Raw genomic sequence first — 22,174 nt, forward strand, 5'->3', positions numbered from 1 at the left:
TTTTGCTCCAACTTGACTCAACACACCTTCCTGGAAGTTTCTAACATGCCTAGTAAGACCTTGATTAGCATGTTCATATGTGTTTTATTAGGGGTTGGAGCTAAACTCTGCAAGATATGGCCCTGCAGAGTAGGATTAGGTTTTCAGATCACATTTACATTTACTTTCAGATTTGCTTAGTCTGCATAATACCCGACCTGCTTCTTAAAAAAAAAAAAAAAAGAAATGTTTTTTGTTAAAGGGGTCATATGATGTTGCTGAAAAGAACATTATTTAGTGTATTTGATGTAATGAATGTGTATTTTGTTTAAGATTCAAAAACATTATTTTCCACATAATGCATATTATTATTATTATTATTATTGTTTCTCCTCTATGCCCTGCCTTTCTGAAACACATCGTTTTTTTTTTTTTTTTACAAAGCTTATTGTTCAGAAAAGCGAAGTGTGCTCTAATTGGCCAGCTATCCAATGCGTTGTGATTGACCGAATGTTTCAAGCATGTGATGGAAATGTTACGCCCCAGTATAAACATATACTGTTATGGTGTGTCTCAGTCAAAACACCAGCATGAAACTGATCTAATTGATCCACAGCACGATATTGTGCTCCTTCTGAAGGTGAAACAGTTGTTTCGCTTTCACAATGAAACACACAGCCTCTCCACGACATGACGCTGACGGCAACTGTGAGAATCAAAGCTATACCACCTTTCTTTGCGTGAACATTTAGCCAGCATTATGCAAATCTTCCCACACAGTGATGTAGACATGTTGGGGCGTGTTTAAACAAGCAGTTTTACGGGGACGTGGACAAGTCTTAAATTTATAAAGAATATCTCTTTGGATTTGAGACTTTAGTATTTGCAACTTTACAGATCTTCTTTATGCACCAAGAGCTTCTAACACTCCAAAGAGAAAGGAAAACATTTAATCGCATCATATGACACCTTTAAGTTTTGCTTCAAAAAAAGCAAACTTCAGTTTTTGCTTTTCAAATAAAAGAGTGATTTTAGTTCAATATGATGCAGGCTCATTTATTGGTAATAAATAATAATAAGTAACACTGATGACAATAAACAATCAAATAATTCTTTTCTTGTTGGGGGCTTGTTTCTGAAAAGCTGTGGTTGCTTATTTTTCTTGTGAGAGTTGACAACTGTTCTCTGAACTTTAAAGATTTCAGTTGAGTGCCTTCATATTATTTACTAAGATTTTAACTGTTCAGTTTATTTTTTGACTGCAAATAAAATTACTATTTAGACTGTTTACATGCTTGGACATTCCAATATGCAACATTTAAGTTTTAAGCTATGTTGTCAACTCAGAATTACATTGTGAAGAACTTAATGTTTATTGAATGTGTATTTTGTGTGTGAATAAAGTTTTATTATATCTTCACCTGAATTTAATCTACTTGTAATATTTTGATGCTTGGTCTTGATCAAACTCATCATTACAAAATAACCAACCAACGCACATTGGCACAAACGGTGTTGTCTACATGGTTGAATCATTAATCAGAGGATCAATACAACTGTTTTTTAAGGACCTCCTTTAGCATGAGACTGCCTTTATAAGAGACATTTCAGTTAATGTCATGATCACTCGTCATCATGGATCTGAACATTACCTGCTGTTGGAAGGGGCTATTTCTGTTCGCTTTCCTTCTTTTCTGTGTCAATGGACAAACATCAGGGCCGTAAGTTTTTTATGATTTCTGCTAAAGACAGGAATTTTATTTTATTTGTAATAAAATCTTGAATGGCAAAAGAATATTTAAATAGTAATAATTAACCTTTAAATTGTGCAGATTCTTAAATATTCTTCATTACACTTTCATTTTAAATATTTAAATTATATATTATTATTATTATCATTTTATTTTATTTTTTCAAAAACTTTTCACTTTAAATAAAAAAGCTGTACTTTTCTGGGACAACTAGAAATGTTTTGATTTTTAGATGTAAAAAAATTACATTACATTACATTAATCATTGTACTTTGATTTCTCCTGTATTTATTTAACTGGACTGTGTTGCAAGAAAAAAGGTTGGGTTTTTGAAAGACAACTTATAGCATAAGAAACATGCATATCTAAGGACTTCGGGACTATTGTATGATTATTATCTTTTTTAAATAGATATTTCATGGTGACATTTCCTGCAGTGATTGAGTCAGGATCTGAGGCCAAACTGTGTGCAAGTCTTCTCAAACCCAATGAAAGCCTTGTCATGAACATTTATCTTGTAAATGGTGATCAGAGCACTTTACTACTGCAGGAGAAAGCTGAGGAAGAGTTCCACCGCTGCTTTAATTTCAAGGTTTGTCATCAGTAAATTATAATATGTTTGTATAATCATAATGCATCTAGTTTTTTGAGATTGCATGTTTGCAGAGGTTGTGAATTATATAATGTCTACATTAATATATATATATTTTTTACTTTTTTTAATCAGGCTCCTCTGGTAGAAACGGAATCTGTGCAGAAAATGAAGGTAGAACTTCAAGGAGAGTCCTTTAAGCTGTCTGAAGAGAGAAAAGTCATGTTCAGATATTACCATCCTCTGACCTTTATCCAGACTGATAAGCCCATCTATATTCCAGGACAGACAGGTGAGCTGTGAATGTTTCAAGTAAAACATGTTATCATCATGCAATGAACTGATGTAGAAACATAGATCAATAATGACTACTGTTGCAAAGTCCAGCATACGAGTAAACATTTCAATGGGTTTGTAAACAGACAAAAAAAAAGAGCAGCGAAAAGTCAGAAAGCAGACAGGAAAGACTGACGGGGTGCTAACAGCTTTAACATAACAATGGCCATCTAGTGTGTGCTATTGAGAAATCCCTTCATATCCAAACCTAAATTCAGCCTGAATACTGGAATTACCCCAAAAAACTAATGCGTAGCTAAAGATAAAGTATTACTACATGGGGAAGCCATGGTCTAATGGTTAGGGAGTCATACCCTTAACCCAAAGGTTATGGGTTCAAGTCTAGTACCGGCAGGGATTCTGGGGGGGGGGTAGTGAATGTACAGTGCTCTCACCCGCTTTCAGTACCATGAATGAGGTGCTCTTGAGCAACAACCCAAACCCCCAACTGTTACCCGATCGTGCTCCACAGTGACAGAACTAAAGCATATGCACTAGGAGGTAATAAAAATGAAGCAGCAAGCTCACATTAGTGGGTTATACAAACATTGTCAAATAGAATGCAGCCTTGAATGGTGCATGTTTGATTTGTCGAGCCCTCTCGCAGGATACACATACATCACACATCCATACTAATGTCACAAAGTGGGGTACAATCACTAGTTATATTAGTAGTAGGGGTTAAACGACTAGTGATTTTTGAAAGTCAAATTTTATGTGATGAAGTCGACTAGTCGCTGATGACGTCATTAATGAACAAAACCCTAGTTTTTCTATTAGTGAAGCTGTGGGATTTAGTTATTAACAAATACATTATAAAACTTTTAAGTTTCTAAACCATTTTTGTTGAAAAAAATCACAGAACAGCATTGAGAGTACTTTTCCACGCAGAATGATTCTGTGCCCAAGTGATCTGCAGATGACATACAAGCTGCTGTCTATAGCCTATGTGTGTGCATTAAAGTGCAGCTGTGCATTAGATTAGAATAGCGATTACCTTACCTGTACAATAAGCAGTTTAGAATGTGCGTTCTCCTGTTCAATTTCGAGCATCCAGTAATATAGTCACACATGTCTTGTGGACCTTTCAGAGTATACATTTACTTGTCATTTAAACTGTTTGGAAAGGTAAATTTGGAGCGTAAATGTGGAATTCCTTCAAATGTTTATCCTGTTGCACCCTCTATAGGACCGGCGACAAGTCGACATCAAGCTTAAAGGGTTAGTTCGCCCAAAAATGAAAATTATGTCATTAATAACTCACCCTTATGCTGTTCCAAACATGTAAGGCCTCCGTTTATCTTCGGAACACAGTTTAAGATATTTTAGATTTAGTCCAAGAGCTCTCAGTCCCTCCATTGAAGCTGTGTGTACGGTATACTGTCCATGTCCAGAAAGGTAAGAAAAACATCATCAAAGTAGTGCATGTGACATCAGAGGGTCATTTAGAATCTTTTGAAGCATCAAAAATACATTTTGGTCCAAAAATAGCAAAAACAACGACTTTATTCAGCATTATCTTCTCTTCCGTGTCTGTTGTGAGAAAGAGTTCAAATCAAAGCAGTCTGGATATCCGGTTCGCAACGAATCATTCAGTTCACCAAGTCGAACTGAATCGTTTTAAACGGTTCGCATCTCTAATACACATTTATCCACAAATGACTTAAGATGTTAACTTTTTTTTAATGTGGCTGACACTCCCTCCGAGTTCAAACAAACCAATATCCCGGAGTAATGCATGCACACAAACAGTACACTGCTTGAAATGCTGTGAAGATGAACACCGAACACCATTCGGATCACCAGTAGTTCTTTCGGACAGTTCGATTCAATAAACCGGTTGAAGAAAACGGTTCACCAGTTCTTTTGCGCTCGACGTAATGGCATCATTGGCGAGGATTGCCCTTGATTCAAGCCTTCGGTTTACCCGCGGCCATAACACTAGCACAGAATCAAATCACCAAAAGAATCAGTTCAGTTCAGACGCTCTGTGTGTCAGTCTGCTTCACGCTGAATCACACATGCGCAGTATCATCGGCTCCTCGGTTCACGAATCGGACGCGTCTGACAGAAACGGTTCTTGACTCGTGACGAGTCAATGTTTTGTTGGTTATTTGGCTCGGCTCGGTGTTCTTCTTCAGTTCTCGCTTCACAGCAGTTCAGTCAATGTACTGTTTGAGTACATGAATTACTCCGGGATATTGGTTTGTTTGAACTTAAAGGGAGTGTCAGCCATGTTAAAAAAGTTTTTTTTGGGCGAACTAACCCTTTAAAGCGTCATGGCAGGACACTGAAGTCGACTATTCGACTAATCGAGTAGTCGGTGCAAGCCTTAATTAGTAGAGTAGCTAGCTACATGAAAATCATTGAATGTAACTTGAAAAAAGTAATTGTGCTATGGGTGTATAGGCTGCACATACACAGTCACTGTTAATGCGAGCTACAGCATGGCATACCAGCCTAAACAATCTAGCTGAAGCACATGCCGGAGATTCGTCCAGTGGCTGTTCCCTTGCACAGACAAAACAGGGGGGAATTATAAAACCTATCAAATGTGGCTTTTAAAGACTATCATGCTGCTCAACAAATATCCTGTAAAGACATACCTTTAGATAAGGCCCATGACAATGCCAAACTCCTCATGGAGTGGGCTCAAACACCTATTGGGCAGTCAACTCTTCTGGAGGCTTAAAACAGACTAATAGCTTCCACTATTTAGTGCAACAGTCTCTTCTCCTGGACTGGATGGCATGTTTAGCACCCACAAAGTAGACAAACAGCTGCTCGTTCACGCAAAACTGGTTGGTTGTGTTCATAAGTCTGCAATGCCCGAGCCAGTCCCAATGACAGGTCCCACTATTTGACAATATTTCTCTGCACAAGCTGGACATGTAGCAGGACGAGAGGAGAACACCCTATTGGTTTGATTTGAAATTCTTATTGCCTGGACCTTTGTCCAGGATTTTCTGAAAATTATGGCAAGAAGCCATTATAGTGACTGACATATGCCAACGCCTATGAAGTAGACATATTTTTGGTCCACCGACACGGTCCAGTCCCTTGGCCACCAATGAGTGCGACCACAGCCAAATCACTTTGTGCAAAAAAGTTGTTTTGTACCATCCATGAGAGATCACAGTTCTGGGGTGGGAAGCATGCTATGAGGGTTAGCGGGCACCCCCCCCCCCCTCTCTCTCATTTTATTGGCGGGTTGCAACTAACTTGTTCAGGTGCATACCTCCACCTACTGTACCGGGGTTTGCAACTTCAAGGCTTCACGTACTTCGCATGGAAACACCCTATATGCTGTGCTCTAACCCTGTATATTTAAGAAACTTAAAGATTTAGTGGGCACCCATAGGAAATTGTTCTTTATATCAGGCAGACCACCACTCTGAGAGGGGGAGTGACTGCCACGCATAGCAATTCACCAGTGGAGTGGTGCTATAAACATAGCAGGTAGCAGCTGAAGTGGGGCTCTACACTCACCTAAAGAATTATTAGGAACACCTGTTCAGTTTCTCATTAATGCAATTATGTAATCAACCAATCACATGGCTGTTGCTTCAGTGCATTTACGGTTGTGTTCCTGGTCAAGACAATCTCCTGAACTCCAAACTGAATGTCAGAATGGGAAAGAAAGGTGATTTAAGCAATTTTGAGCGTTGCATGGTTGTTGGAGTCAGACGGTCCAGTCTGAGGATTTCACAATCTGCTCAGTTACTGGGATTTTCACGCTCCACCATTTCTAGGGTTTACAAAGAATGGTGTGAAAAGGGAAAAACATCCAGTATGCGGCAGTCCTGTGGGCGAAAATGCCTTGTTGATTCTAGAGATCAGAGGAAAATGGGCCGACTGATTCAAGCTGATAAAAGAGCAACTTTGACTGAAATAACCACTTGTTACAACTGAGGTATGCAGCAAAGCATAAAGTGATAATTGTGAAGCCACAACACGCACAACCATCTCTAAGCAGGTACTGCTTAAAGCACATGAACAAATGAGAAACTGGTACTCCTCTGAACTCTCCTCACTGCTGACCACTGTGCTGAGACAGGGGACTGTTTGCATCGCATGAATGATTGAGTGACTGAGACTTCTCTATGCTCTGCTCATGGCGTGTCACAACTTAAATGCAGGGGGCTGTCTACATCACGTAAATAAGTGAGCAACCGGACTGTCTCTGCTCTTTTCTTGACTGGCCTGAAGGATCTGCTCGCATGCAGTGAACGAGTGAGTGATTGGAAATGCCCTGTGCTTTGCACACTGCTGGCCACCACTCTAAGGTAGGGGGCTGATTACATTAGGGTTGCCTAAACATTGCTTTGAGGCAAGGGGCTGCTGCCATCACATGAATGAAAATGTTCCATACACTGCTGGCCACTGATCTGAGGCAAGGGGCTTCTGATATTGTGCAAATTAATGAGTAATTGGAACTTTTCAATGACCTACACACGACTGTCCAATGTACTAAGGCAGGGGCTGCTAATGTTGTGTAAATAAGTGATCAATTGAAACTGCACTACACTCTGCACACAGCTGACTGCTGCTTGGAAGCTAGTGGCTGCTAATATAGTGTGAATTCATGAGCAACTGGGGCTTTCCTGAGCTCTATATACAACTGGCTGCTGTTTGGAGCCAAGGGGCTACTGGTATGATATAATTGAGCAATTGAGTAACAGGAAATTCTTCATGCTCTGCACGGCAGACCGCTGCTCAGAGGCAGGGGGCTGCTTGTGTCTTGCAAATGAGGAACTTTGAGCCTCTGTAAAACTCCTCTTGTAAGCAGCACTGTCAGTTGCAAGGCCATTTTCCCGTCAACTTGAGATCCTGACTTGGAAATGGGGTGAGGAGAATGCTGGAGTCCTGTAGGCCTCATTCACTGGAGAATAGACAAACTCATTTAGCACTGCAACTGCATGGGACAGCCCAGGTAGAGAGGCAGCAAATATCCTTTCCAAAGGTTAGACGTGGGAGGTTTAGGTGAACAGGGGATTGACCTATCACAGGGTCCACACCTAAACTCCTAATCTCACTGTGCTGCCACTTCGGTCTCTGCTGTTCGTATAGAGTGGCCTGCTGCTCAGAGAAATTTGCTGTACCGGACAAATCTGTCTTTCTCTCTCTGTTAGAATTAGATGTCGTGAAAGGGGCCGAGTTTCAAGATACACAATGGAGCACACCAAACTAAACGGGGAGGGAGGGCAAAACACTCACATGCAAACAAAACACACTCCTTGTCGGCCGCGCGATCGACTCTCTCATCCATTTGCATAGACAAGAGATGTAAAATCATGATTTCTATCATTTAAAAAAAAAAAAAAAAATTATTATATATATATATATATATATATATATATATATATATATATATATATATATATATATATATATATATATATATATATATATATATATATATATATATATATATATATATATATATATACTGTGTGGGCCAGCCCACATTGGCCATATTTCATTTATATTTTTGTTTAAATTAATAAATTTGTTTGTTTAAATTAATAAATGTTTAAATTTAAAATTGTCACTCAAAGCACACTTAGTAATTAACCTCTGCTGCATTTTGAATCAAAAAGCACATTAAAAAACAAATACTACTTAGATTAATATATTGATGCGATGTTCAAAGTAACGTGACTGCAAACTAAACCAACAGGATACTAGAACTGCGGTCCTGAAACTGCAGCCATCGCTATATCGTCCAGTACGGTAGGTGGCGCTGTCACGGAAAACTAGGGTCCTAGAACTGCGGTCCTTGATCAGCGGTCCTGAATCTGCAGCCTCTGGTTGTGCAGGAACATACTATTGCCTGGCTTCAGTACATTTTGGAGAAAGGCGTTTTCCCTAGCAATTACGCAATATTGAGAGAGTGACCTAATAGGGAACTTCATTTTTTTTTATCTTGTAGTGTGAACGCAAAGCAGAGGTTTTAATACACATTTTTGTTTTCACAGTGAACTTTAGAGTTGTTACCATGGATACAAACTTGGCACCGCTTGATCAGCAGGTCTGATTTGTTTTGTCTTAGATTTTTATCTCCCTCATCTTCTTTTGCATTCTGAATACAGATATATATATATAGAGTTCAGATGCAAAAGCCTCTAAATGCCATCTGAAATTTTCATTTAAAATTAGGATTTTTATTAAGCTCCATATGCTTAGGTTGAGTCATTTTACTTTAATGGCAATGTGCAGGTCCTTTTCCAGGCTATTAAAGTGAAAATACTGATCATAAATATAGGAGCCTGATAAAAATCCTAATTTTAGATGAAAATTTCAAATGGCACTTAGAGGCTTTTGCATCTGAACTCTTCATATATGTATATATATATGTATATATATATATATATATATATATATATATATATATATATATATATATAGCTATTAATCCTTTTGATATCCCAAATAATTTCATAATTATTTGTTATTTTGCAGTATGGTTCTGTCGTGCTTGAGGTAAGAAAAAAAAAAACTTCTGTACAGTCATAACAAACACACATTTTAAATTCTTTGCTTCTTTGGCAATTAATGCTTGTGGCTTACCTTCCTTGTGAAGTGTGTCAATTATTGTCATCTGGACAATTGTCAGATCAGCAGTATTCCCCCATGATTGTGTAGCCTAGTGAACCAAACTGAGAGCCCTTTTTGAAGGCTCAGGAAACCTTTGCAGGTGTTTTGAGTTGATTAGCTGATCGGCATGTCACCAGATTCAAATTTGTTGAGATAGTGAATTGGTGTTTTTTTTTTTTTTTTTTTTTTTAAATGAGAGCCAAAATCATCACAATTAAAAGAACCAAAGACTTAAACTACTTTAGTGTATGTACATTGAATTTACTTAAAACACAAGTTTCACAGTTTGAGTTGAATTACTTTTCCACAATTTTCTAATTTATTGAGATGCACCTGTATATATTATATTTGCAATTATTGTATTTTCATTAATTCTTTAATGATCAGGAGGACATGTAGTGCTAACTGTAACTAAATATCTGAACTGTGTCTAAATAGGACAATCAGGGTAACAGAATTGGTCAATGGACAAATGTTTCTTCAACAAGATGGATTTTGCAGCGTTCTTATGAATTAAACCCAGAGACACGTCAAGGTGTGTACAGACTGAAGACTTATATTGGGGACAGGATGATATCACATGATTTTGAGGTGAAAAAATATGGTAAGTCATAAAAAGAAATAATTTTCAATATTTCAGTAATATCTTTGTATATTAATTTCTAGTTTGACTACTAAAAATCTAATTTCTACCTTCTGATTTCCAGTTTTGCCAAAGTTTGAAGTTACTATAAAACGACCCAATAAAGTGAGTGTTGATGAAGAAGAACTGGTTATTGAGGTTTGTGGAAAGTGAGTGGTTTATTTTATTAGCTGCGTTAAGAGAGAGTATTTTCTTCTATTGTATTATTTTGAATTCATTTTTTTTTTTTTTTTTACTGTAATTTTTTTTTATCCTAATTTATTATTTTGTTAACTCAACCCTTGGCTGTATCTGTTGCTTGTACCTTTTTCACAGATACACTTATGGGCAGCCTGTACCTGGTAAATCATGGGTAAAAGTGTGCCGTAATATTCTGCCCTACCATTATGCCTCTGATAGTAATCCATTATGTTTAGAGGAGACCACTGAGGTATGCGAGCTGAAATTCAATACAAGTAATGGTACACAATATATTTCTTCCATTGATCCAAGCAAATCACTCTTTAGTAAATTTATGTGTTCATTTACTATAATTAGATAAAAAAGACAGGCTGTGCCATCCATACCATAGATGTATCAGTCTTTTTGAACTCCACACTAAAGACAAATCTGCAGAATTCTCTTCATGTTGAAGCAACAGTCACAGAAGAAGGAACAGGTGAGATGTTGGATTTGGTCAGATCCTTGTTACACACATTTTCTTTTTTTCTATTTCTTTTTAGAAATGAAAAATAAATATTTTTACCATTTACAGAGATCACCATGACAAAATCTGAAACTATTTCTCTCACTTATGAAATTGGAAAAGTAACACTTACTGACTTGCCCAAAACATATGAACATGGATCAGTTATAGAAGGAAAAGTAAGTCTAAAATTAGTTTGTCTCAGTCTTACAACATTGATTCAACTTCTTCGTCTTCTTCTTCTTCTTCTTCTTCTTATATCATTTATTCCTTAAAAAAACTTATTTTCAACAGATCCAACTCTCAAATTTCAAAGATGCACCAATTCAAAACAAAGTGGTTTATCTTTTGGAGGGCCAAACCTGGTCCTCAAAACTGCTCCTAAATCTCACTACAGACAGCGATGGACTGGCCAGCTTCTCTCTTAATACATCTAGTCTTCCTGAAAAAGATATGACTCTGATGGTATGATCACTTTATTTACCTAGTTTTCTTTTGTGTTTGCTGGAGGGTTCAGTTGTTTGAGCAAATTTATTTTCTTTGTTTTTCAGGCAAGTGTGTATCCAGAGTTACTTTATCATGGTTATGGTTACAAAACACCTTACTTCGCTAATGATAAAAAAACAATTCAGCTTCTCCGGCCTGTCACTCCATACACCCCATCATTAAGTGAACTGATTATAGAAAATATTGAGCAACCATTAAAGTGTGATGCTGAATTTACAGTGACCATCAAGTATTATTTTATTGGAGAGACTGCTAAAGACTTCAAAACTGACATTGTCTATATGGTGAGAATGTGCAGAATGTACACTGATACACTGATGAATTCATTGTTTGTTAACAGTATTAACTGGCTGCACTGGTCAGTTTGTCATTGGAGTGTCATCTGTCTGTTTCAGGTCTTGTCCAGAGGAGTGATTGTTCATCATGGATATGAGAAGGTTGAAGTCAAGTCTTCTAATGGAGCAGCAAGTGGCATAATGTCATTCAAACTGTCTGTTGGTGCAGATCTAGCTCCTGAAGTGCAGATTCTGGCCTACTGTGTTCTGCCCAGTGAAAATGTTGTTGTTCATAGCACAAAATTTGATGTGGAAAAATGTTTCAGTAACAAGGTATGTATTGTATCTTGACAAATAAGCCTCTTGAAACTGTATTTCTGGCTCAGTCCTAAAATAAATAATATTTACTGTCATCACAGGTTTCTCTGCAGTTTTCTCCTGCTAGAGCAGTTCCTGGTGAGAAAAACACTCTCCATCTCTCAGCTCAACCTGGTTCACTGTGCGGCCTCAGTGCTGTAGATCAGAGCGTCCTGATCTTGGAGTCAGGAAAACGTCTGGATACTGACAAGGTGTAAATAATTAAAAATTCATATTGACTACCTGTGTCTTTTCTGGGAATCTACCGGATGAATCAAATGAGAACAGACTATACTTAAATATTTCTACTATGATCCATCTATATTTAAGATTGCATCCTGATCTTACGAGAATAGACATTAATGTGAATGTGGTCATATGACAGATCTTCAACCTGCTGCCAGTGCAATCAGTGTCTGGTTATACTCAAACTGTTGAAGATGAGCAGGGGTGTCTGCATGTGAGACCCCGAAGAGATCTGTCAACAGACAAGGCCTATGAATCCTTAAAGGTTGGTGGATTATATGAATGACAGTGCTGTAGATAATGATTGGGTCAGTTCTGTACATTCATAAGTAATTGCACAAGAAAGCCAAACTGATTGTTCTGACAATTAAAAGTGCCATTTTTCTTTCACAGAGAGTGGGATTGAAGATGGCAACAAATTTGGCTGTGCGACTCCCTCAGTGTTTGTCATACAGAGGCTTGACTTATCACAGATACAGAAGTATAGTTACATGAAGTATCTTTATAATTCACTAAATTATTAAATCTAAATAAAATTCAATTAAAGTTAATGCATTAACTATGACAGCTCTAAAATATAAAAACTACAGTTAGTAAACTAAAATAATTTAAACAAAAAAACTCCACTAAAATAAAACTGTATTATGATGATCTGTTTTCTATTCACTGTTTTACTTTGTATATCTGTTTACTTTGTATACACTGTTTAACTGTACATATTTCCACATCTTTTCAGTTATGTATCGTCAACATGTCTCATATGAGGCAAGGTTAGGGATGTCTCCACTGCCAGATGCTACATCCAGCAGAGATTCTCCAGCAGTGACGATTCGAACCGTTTTTCCAGAAACATGGATCTGGGAGCTTGCTGAAGTGGGGTCTGTGAAACATAATCAGTACTTCTGAAATCATATTGAAACATATCTTTAATAAATCATGTTCCCTCAAGTCCAGATGGAAAAAAAAATCATACTTTCTTTACAGATTCTAAGTAAAAAAAAAAATACTGTGCTGAATATTAAATATAACAGGGAAAAATGGATGCTTAATGCCAGAGTCTGAATCAAATAGACCTGTTGTTGTAATTCCACAAATAGAGACTCTGGATCAGCTCAGGTTCCTGTGACGGTTCCTGACACCATCACCTCTTGGGAGACGGAGGCCTTCTGTCTGTCCTCCAAAGGTCTGGGTCTGGCTCCTCCTGCTCAGCTGACAGTTTTCCAGCCCTTCTTCCTGGAGCTCTCTCTGCCTTACTCCATCATCCGTGGGGAGATCTTTGAGCTGAAGGCCACTGTCTTCAACTATCTGTCCAAGCGCATCATGGTGAGACTTCAGACTTAGTCTTATTCAATCATATCAAATCTGCCACTAATCATGTGTGTTTGATTGACAGGTTAAAGTGACTCCAGCTCCTTCCTCAGACTACACTCTCAAAGCCTCCTCTGATGAACAGTATTCATCCTGTCTGTGTGCTAATGGAAGAAAAACCTTTAAATGGATCCTCACTCCTTCTGTTCTTGGTGAGTTTTCCAGTCTGAATCATTGTTTCTCTGTGTTTGTGTATGTTTGTATCTTCACGTACATGTCTTGTGTTGTAGGAGTCTTGAATATTACAGTCAGTGCAGAGGCTGAGTCGTCCCAGACTGTGTGTGACAATGAGATTGTGAGCGTGCCAGAGAGAGGACGCATTGACACAGTCACACGAAGTCTGCTTGTACAGGTAATTTATCCATGATTTGTCCATGACGTCATTTATCCATTACCCTAATGCTGGTTAATACAGTATGGTGTGTTGATTTTATTGTTTTATGTTGCAGGCTGAAGGAACTGAGAAGACTGAGACCTACAGCTGGTTACTGTGTCCAAAGGGTTTGTATACAATTATTTTGAGTCTTAAGAAACAATAATGCTGTGATTATTTGGCTTGTGTTTAGTTTTTAGGGGACCAAGAAAGATTTCAACTAACAAAAAGTTGCTCAGAGAATTTTGATTAATTAAATTTGTTTGGCCGGTTTGTTCTGTAAAGACTAATTAGCCCATTATTTTCTAAACATAAACCATATACCAAAATATGCTCATATGTCTGTTATATTAAAGAGAGCTGAAATTTGTAAACCTTTCATGACAACTGTAATTTCAAAATTGTGGCTATTTTGTCTTATTTTTTACAAAGTGTATTAATCGCAATAATATCTGGCTGTGATTTTATTTAATTTTTATTATTATTTATGGGACTTTACAGACAGTATTAGAATGTTAATTCTATAATGTTACTCTGCTAATCAATGATATTTGTTTCTATCTCTCTGGTTCATAGGTGACAGTCTCACAGTGGAAGTGGATCTGAATCTTCCTAAAGATGTGATAGAGGGATCAGCCAGATCTACTGTTTCAGTCATTGGTAACATTAACATACACAAGCAGAAATTAAGAGTTTGAGTTTGGATTTTTGAAATGTAGTGATTTTGATTTGTCTTTGGTTTTTAGGGGACATACTGGGTCGTGCACTGACAAATCTTCACGGATTACTAAAGATGCCGTACGGCTGTGGAGAACAAAACATGGCTGTTCTTTCTCCTAATATTTACATTCTGCAGTATCTGGAAAACACAGAGCAGCTCACTTCAGCCATCAGAGAGAGAGCCACCGGCTTCCTTAAGAGTGGTGAGAGAAATCAATCATGTCAAGAAAGTACTGAGACTGATAATAAATTCTTCATTTTTCAACATGCATGAATGTCAGTCCATTGAGCTGAACAGTCAGACACATTGGATCACCCCAAACAAACAGTTAAAGTAAATTATTATCACTATAAACAGGATACCAGAGACAGCTGAACTACAAGCATTTTGATGGGGCATACAGCACATTTGGTCATGGTGATGGAAATACATGGTAAATATATATATTTTTTTCAATCTTTTGTTAAGGGAGTTTTGTTAGTATTCTACAATTACAGTTAAAAAAGGAAGAAATTTCTATGTTTAAATCATTTGGTTTGAGATATTTTGGGTTTGTTTATACAATGATGACATCTTTTTTTTTTAAATAAAACTTTAAAACACCAGGTTGACTGCCTTTGTCCTGAGGTCTTTTGGCAAAGCACAGAAATACATATTTATTGATCCACAAATTATTCAGAGTGCAAAGGATTGGTTAATAAGCAGACGGGATTCAGACGGCTGTTTTATCCAACAGGGAAGACTGTTCAACAACAGAATGAAGGTTTATCTATCTATCTATCTATCTATCTATCTATCTATCTATCTATCTATCTATCTATCTATCTATCTATCTATCTATCTATCTATCTATCTATCTATCTATCTATCTATCTATCTATCTATCTATCTATCTATCTATCTATCTATCTATCTATCTATCTATCTATCTATCTATCTATCTATCTATCTATCTATCTATCTATCTATCTGTCTATCTATCTGTCTATCTATCTGTCTGTCTGTCTGTCTGTCTGTCTGTCTGTCTATCTCTGTCTGTCTGTCACCTGTAAAATTGTAAATTGACTTAAAAATATATTTTGGCTTTAATTTTAACATCAGTCTTGTGTATATGAACTTTCCTCTAATAGTTTTGAGTGTTACTTTATTTACCTCTATTTCTCCTCTATTCCAGGGTGGAGTGAATGATAATGTGACCATGACGGCCTACATTACTGCATCACTACTTGAACTAGAAACTCCAGTCACAGTAAGTTCATCTACATGAAACACAGTATAATCTCATAGAAAAAAATACTCACAACTGCTGTTTCTCTGTTTCTTTCAGGACCCTGTCATCAGTAAAGGTTTGTCCTGCTTGAGGTCTGTCATTGAGGATGTCAAAAACACTTACACCACTGCTCTGCTCGCCTACACCTTCAGTCTGGCTAATGACACAGACACTCGACAGCAGCTTTTCAAGAAACTGGAGGATGTTGCTATTTCAGATGGTAAGATAGTTGTTTCTGATGACTTTCTGTTGTCCTATATGACTATACCTTTTTATACTGGTGTCTCTTTTGTCCATGTGTCCTAAAGGGTCTCATCTCCACTGGTCTCAGTCTGCTTCTGCTGATGACTCTGATTCTCTGGCAGTGGAGATCAGCTCATATGTGCTGCTAGCTGTTCTCTCTGCTGATTCACTCACTACAGCTGATCTGGGCTTTGCTAACAGGATTGTCAGCTGGCTTGTGAAGCAGCAGAATGCCTATGGAGGATTCTCCTCCACACAGGTGACTCAAACTACTCAAATCAAACACATGATTGCTGAATAATGGGTAAAAGACACATTACTGAACACATTTATTTCTCAGGACACAGTGGTGGCTCTTCAGGCTCTGTCTTTGTACGCCACCAAAGTGTTCAGCGCTGACGGCTCCAGCACAGTGACTGTACAGTCAGCAGCAGACACTCACCACTTTGATGTAAATCAGGACAATAAGTTACTGTACCAGGAGAAGCAGCTGCAGGACGTCCCAGCCAAATACAGCATTGAAGTGAAGGGCTCAGCCTGTGTGTCTGTGCAGGTCTGTAGAGAATTCAGCTTCACTCTCTTTCTGTATTTCCTCTCTTAGCTTTTTGCATCTGTTCTGCTATGATATGGTTCATTCGTTTATTTATTTAATTTTGTTCATGTTGACTCTCTCAGGTCGCTCAGTTCTACAACATCCCGACTCCTACTGAAACTAAAACATTGAGCATTGATGCAAAGATTGAGGGAGATTGCAAAACACTGGGGCAAATTTTTTTCTTGAACTTCACTGTCAAGTAAGAACACACAAATACACATTATATATAGGTGTGTGTGTGTGTGTGTGTGTGTGTGTGTGTGTGTGTGTGTGTGTGTGTGTGGTTGTGTGTCTCGACTAAAACCTGGCCACAGCTAAAGATTTTCCTAGTTTAGTACTAGTTGACATTTATGCTATTAGTCATGTATCATGATATTAATTTAATTTGTGGCAAGACAGAGACTGTCTCTTGTCTAATATCTAATGTCTTGTCATCTCCCAGTGTTACATAGCAAATGACACTTGTTGTGAAAGGCCAAAATAGCAAATGTTCAATTATATAATGCATATCTCTGGAACAACTCATGGAATATTGTTAAATTTGTGGAAAATAGTGTGATTGCATAGCAAAATGCAAAGCCGACGTATGGCTTAAATGTATGGCTTAAAATTTTATTGTACCTCTCTCATTCAGCACAAATCCAAATGTTCCATAGTTGATATGTAATAATTAATTGTTAAACTATTATTTATTTTGCAATCAAAACTTTCTCCTAAACTTGTTTAAAATAGCATTAACATACAAAAATGGTATAACCATAAGTGGTTCTTGGTCAAGGGTGGTTGTCAAAGTTGACTAATGATTAGGGGACATCACTAATGTATTAACAACAATTTTCACTAATTTGTAATTTTGTTACAGTATGAGGCATTTAAAACCATTTTATCTGTTTGCTTTTTTTTTTTCCAGATATGATGGTCTACAGGAAAGGACTAACATGGTCATCGTGGATATTAAACTCTTATCTGGATTCACAGCTGATACATCAATGGTGCAGTGTTTCATCACAAACTTCTACAATTTCTAGAGTTCAATAATTTGAGAATAACCATCAATTTTTCCACGCAGCTTGGAATGTACTCCTCACTTGTGGAGCGTGTTGATGCTAAAGATGATCATGTCATAGTGTATTTGAAGGAGGTGAGAGAACAGCAACATTTATATAATTTTATGTCATCCCTAATTTTGAGAATGGGAGAAAACAGGGTGCAATACTGAAAAGTAAAACCTTGTACTATTTGATTCAACCTCTCAATTTTTTCTTTTTTTTTATCAAAATGTTCATTTTACCTTGCCATTACTTATTTTGCAATCAAGCAATCAAGATGTTTTTAACATTTCAAAACACATTCTCCTGTTAAAAGATGGAATACATTTTGACATGTGACCAACAATTCCAAATCTTGATTTATTGTACAATCTTCTTTTTCTTACCTCACTTCTTAATACAAGTCTGACTTGCTAACAATATGTGACCCTGGAGCACAAAACCAGTCTTAAGTTGCTGGAGTAAAACCTTGTAGGGGTTAAAATGATTTTTTATTTATTTTATGTGTGTGTGTGTGTGTAATATATATATATATATATATATATATATATATATATATATATATATATATATATATATATATATATATATATATATATACCTCATAGCATTTACAATTGCTGAAGATGTTTTGTCCCATGTTTCAAGAATCACTGTCATATTAACTGATTCATAAACATTTTATTATTAATGTCCATGACTGATCAGTTTTTTCCTCCTGCAGATCCCCAAAAATATTCCAAAGAACTACCTGATACAAATGAAACAGGTTCTTCCAGTAAAGAATCTCAAGCCAGCTGTTGTCAAAGTGTATGATTACTACCAAACAAGTAAGATTTTATATGTCAGTGCTGAAAGTTGTTGTCATGTGAGATATTAATTGTTTATTCAGATCGATTCTATGTACATTTTTCCATCGTTGTATGCATGTTAACATCTTTATTTTTCTTCAGGTGATCAATCAGAGACTGAATACTCCTTCCACTGTCAATGAAGCTGCAGAACTGTGTATGTCACCTCTTTATTCATGCTGGATGAAGATGTTTGAATTTTATCATTTTAATCTTGTATAATAGGCATACTTTTTTCCTTTTCATAAGCCTAAATTTTAATAAACCTCCAAATTGTTTGGCCATGTCTCAACAACCTGAGAATATGATGCATAAAACGGTTGAAAACAAGTTATGGTGATTTGGTTTTGATTTTTCTATGTGTAGAAGCTTTAGCTAAGACAGCATTTCAGAATCAGATGAGGTTTGATACTGAAGAATGATTCCTGTCACAAGCTCAACATTTAATGTCTTCCTGCCCGTCACAAGACCAGTCACCTCTGTGCACTACATTTCCCAGAATCCTCCATGGCACACACCTGCTTACTGTACACAATCACTGCACCTGTCTACCATCAGCGTCATCAGTCTTTATAATCAAGCACTCTCACGCTATTTGGTTTCAAGTTTGCTACTCTTCACTCTTATCTGACTCCATTTACCTACCTGTGTTCTCCTACAACCCCTTTGCGCCCTCACCATCTGAAAGACAAAGGAAGGACTCTTGTGACTCACTCAGTTTAGTTCGATTACTGAACTGTTGATGCCTACCTTGCCCCTCTGTTGAATATCCTGCCGTCCTTATCCTCTGTCCATCCATTGAGCCTGTTGTGATTTCCCACTTACCTGAGTGTTCCCTGTGTGTGTTGCTGACAGATACTTTGTAAAATCTTCAGAACACAGTTTAAGATATTTTAGATTTAATTTTAGATTGTAAAATTTCCACAGTCAGTGATGTTTTGGGGTGCCATGCCATCTGCTGGTGTTGGTCCACTGTGATTTCAGAGGTCAAAGGTCAACACAGCTGTATACCAGGAAGTTTTAGAGCACTTCATGCTTCCTGCTGCTGACTAACTTTATGGAAATGTAGATTTCATTTTCCAACAGGACTTGGCACCTGCACACAGTGCCAAAGCTACCAGTACCTGGTTTTAGGACCATGTTGTACTTGTTCTTAATTGTCCAGCAAACTCGCCTGATCTTAACCCCATAGAAAATCTATGGGGTATTTTGAAGATGGAGATGCATGCGATATGCCAGACCCAACAATACAGAAGAGCTGAAGGCCACTATCGGAGCACCCTGGGCTCTCATAACAGCTGAGCATTGCCACAGATTGATCGACTCCATGCCACGCTGCAGTAATTACAAGCAAAACGAGCCCCAACTAAGTTCACGTTCGTACAATGTTTCTAAAAATCCTTTCTTTGTGTTGGTTTTAAGTAATATAATAACTATTTGGGATTTTCCTTAGTTGTCAGTTATAATCATCAAAATTAAAAGAAATAAACATTTGAAATATATATCAGTCTGTGTGTAATGAATGAATATACAAGTTTCACTTTTTGTATGGAATAAGCTAAATAAATCAACTTTTTAATGATATTCTAATTATATGACCAGCACCTGTAGGTTGTAGAATTTTTATATTCTCCTGCATTGTTAATTGAACAGCATCAGCCAACAACTAAATTACATTTAAAAAATAGAAAGAAAAAAAATATAAATGACTAACAATTTACCCCAAATTATCAGCCTGTCTTAACCCATCAGTCAAGAAAGTAAAGAATGCTATTATTCCGAAAAGTTAAACAACTGTATAAATATAATATGAGAGTGAGATAAAGAGAAAAAAGAATAACAAAAATAAATGATATTACCCCTTTAAACAGAAAAAGTATGTATTAATCCTGTGCAACCAGGATTACCAAAATTATTCCAGAGTTTAGGAGTCATGCGGAAAAGCTCTACACCCTCACATGGACTTTGTTATTCTCTGTGCATTATACAAAACAAAAATATAGTATTGGAACAGCAGCTTCACAAGTCTCTACGTTGAAGGGCAAATTATGGTACTGAATCTCAAGTAAGTATTTTTAAACTGAGTTTCATGACGAGCTTTCAGAAGTAATTTTAGAAGTGTCAAATGATTTTGCAAACATATTACGGTAATTCTCTTACTCCGAATGAGTGGGTGTAGGTGATGTTTGACCCTCAGATTCAGTGTCATTGTTTGTTTAATCAAGGAAGACATCAGCAGCCTTACGTTTTGTTCACTTTACAGTTTGTTCAGATGATACACTATATATATTGTTTACTACAGGTCGTGTGAATTGATAATATAACATTTAGCACAAATTAGCTCAATGCTAATTCACCACTCATGTTTTCATAACAAAATACCTGCATGGTTGAATCATTAATCAGATTTTGTAAGACCTCCTTTAGAATGAAAGTCCATTTATTAGAGACATTTATCTCATGACCTGGATAGTATGGGATGGTCACTCGTCATCAAGACAGTAAATGTTAGCTGCTGTTGGAAATGGCTCCTCTCTTTCTTTCTCATCTAAGTCAATGGACAAACATCAGGCAAGGCACCTCTATCTGCAATGCCCCTTAATAATTTTTGAAGGATTATATAAAAGTTTAACTGGACCATGATCAGAAATCACAATAGACCCATAGGAGATCAAGATCAAAAATCTGATCTGAAGAAAGCCTTGAACAATTAGATATCTGCCTGACTTGTATGAAACCTTTGATATATTAAATTGGATGGCTTTATGAATCAGAATCTTTACTCCCCTTGAGTTGGATGTATATGAAGAAGAGATCACTTAAACCAGGCCATCTTCTACGAACTGTACTTTAAGTAGTTAGCTAGACAAAAGGTGGGTTTCTTGAAGCACAATAGATTCTTTAAATTGTTTGTCTATTTTAACTTGGAAAGTTTGGGGCTAGGTAAGTCAGTAGAATATCTTAAAGAGTTTTAAAAAAAACTAGAAATCTGGTTGTCTGTGGTAGCCCTAGTGACAAAAAAAAGTTTACCAAATATACTTGCAGCCAGACTAATTGTCAGTGTACTTCAAGTGTGTTAATGATTAGTTAACTTGAAGTGTGCTATTTTGGAACAACTTTTTGAATCAACTTTTTTTGTACTAAGTGTATTTAAGTTGTAATTAAATTATCCTAAAGTACAACTTTAAGTGTATTTAGTCTACTTTTTGTGCTAAATTGGAACAACTTCAAGTATACTTAGTACATTTTAAGTATAAACCTATTTACAAATTGAACATGTGAGAGAAAATTCACAATTATCTTATTGTTTTTTATTAATTAGAGGAACCAGACTTCCATTGAAACTTCTCATCCCCTCACTCCCAAGTAAAAACAGAAGGATTCACAATTTTATACTAGAAATTGTCAAACTTTGCCAATCTGCATATTCATCTCAAAATCACGAAAAAAAAAAAAAAAACATGGTATATAATCTTCATCATGGTGTAGAATCTTCAGTATTAACAGATTTACACATTTTAATGAGCTGAGGTTTCAGAAGCCATATAAGAAGAGGTCAAAGTATTTGCAGATATGAAGAAACATTTACTCTGAGTGGGTGTAGGGGATTCTTGACCCTTGATTTCAGTATTGATTGTTGAAACTGGAAGGAGCCCTAGGGGTATTTTGGTTGTGTGTGTGTGTGTGTGTGTGTGTGGTTTGTTCAGATGATGATGTGTGTATATTTAACCATTTT

The 22,174-nt window shown here is 36.8% G+C and overlaps 1 protein-coding gene across 1 annotated transcript; it reads left to right on the plus strand.

Moving 5' to 3' along the window:
* Positions 1-1,593: 1,593 nt before the first annotated feature.
* On the plus strand, positions 1,594-18,768 carry LOC113115112 (alpha-2-macroglobulin-like). Its single transcript, XM_026282408.1, is given in 34 exon segments — positions 1,594-1,700; positions 2,142-2,322; positions 2,458-2,614; positions 8,637-8,689; positions 9,121-9,141; positions 9,694-9,859; positions 9,963-10,047; positions 10,214-10,328; positions 10,436-10,556; positions 10,653-10,762; positions 10,878-11,048; positions 11,135-11,374; positions 11,486-11,698; positions 11,785-11,934; positions 12,108-12,233; positions 12,362-12,449; positions 12,705-12,846; positions 13,066-13,291; positions 13,362-13,488; positions 13,567-13,688; positions 13,786-13,837; positions 14,286-14,369; positions 14,456-14,632; positions 14,788-14,863; positions 15,037-15,193; positions 15,605-15,679; positions 15,758-15,920; positions 16,009-16,202; positions 16,284-16,496; positions 16,619-16,737; positions 17,449-17,530; positions 17,608-17,679; positions 18,312-18,417; positions 18,541-18,768. Coding segments are annotated over 34 exon segments (4,332 nt in total). The 3' UTR covers positions 18,582-18,768.
* The last annotated feature ends 3,406 nt before the right edge of the window (positions 18,769-22,174 follow it).

Source organism: Carassius auratus, chromosome 15 (genome assembly GCF_003368295.1).
Source record: "Carassius auratus strain Wakin chromosome 15, ASM336829v1, whole genome shotgun sequence".
NCBI lineage: Eukaryota > Metazoa > Chordata > Actinopteri > Cypriniformes > Cyprinidae > Carassius > Carassius auratus.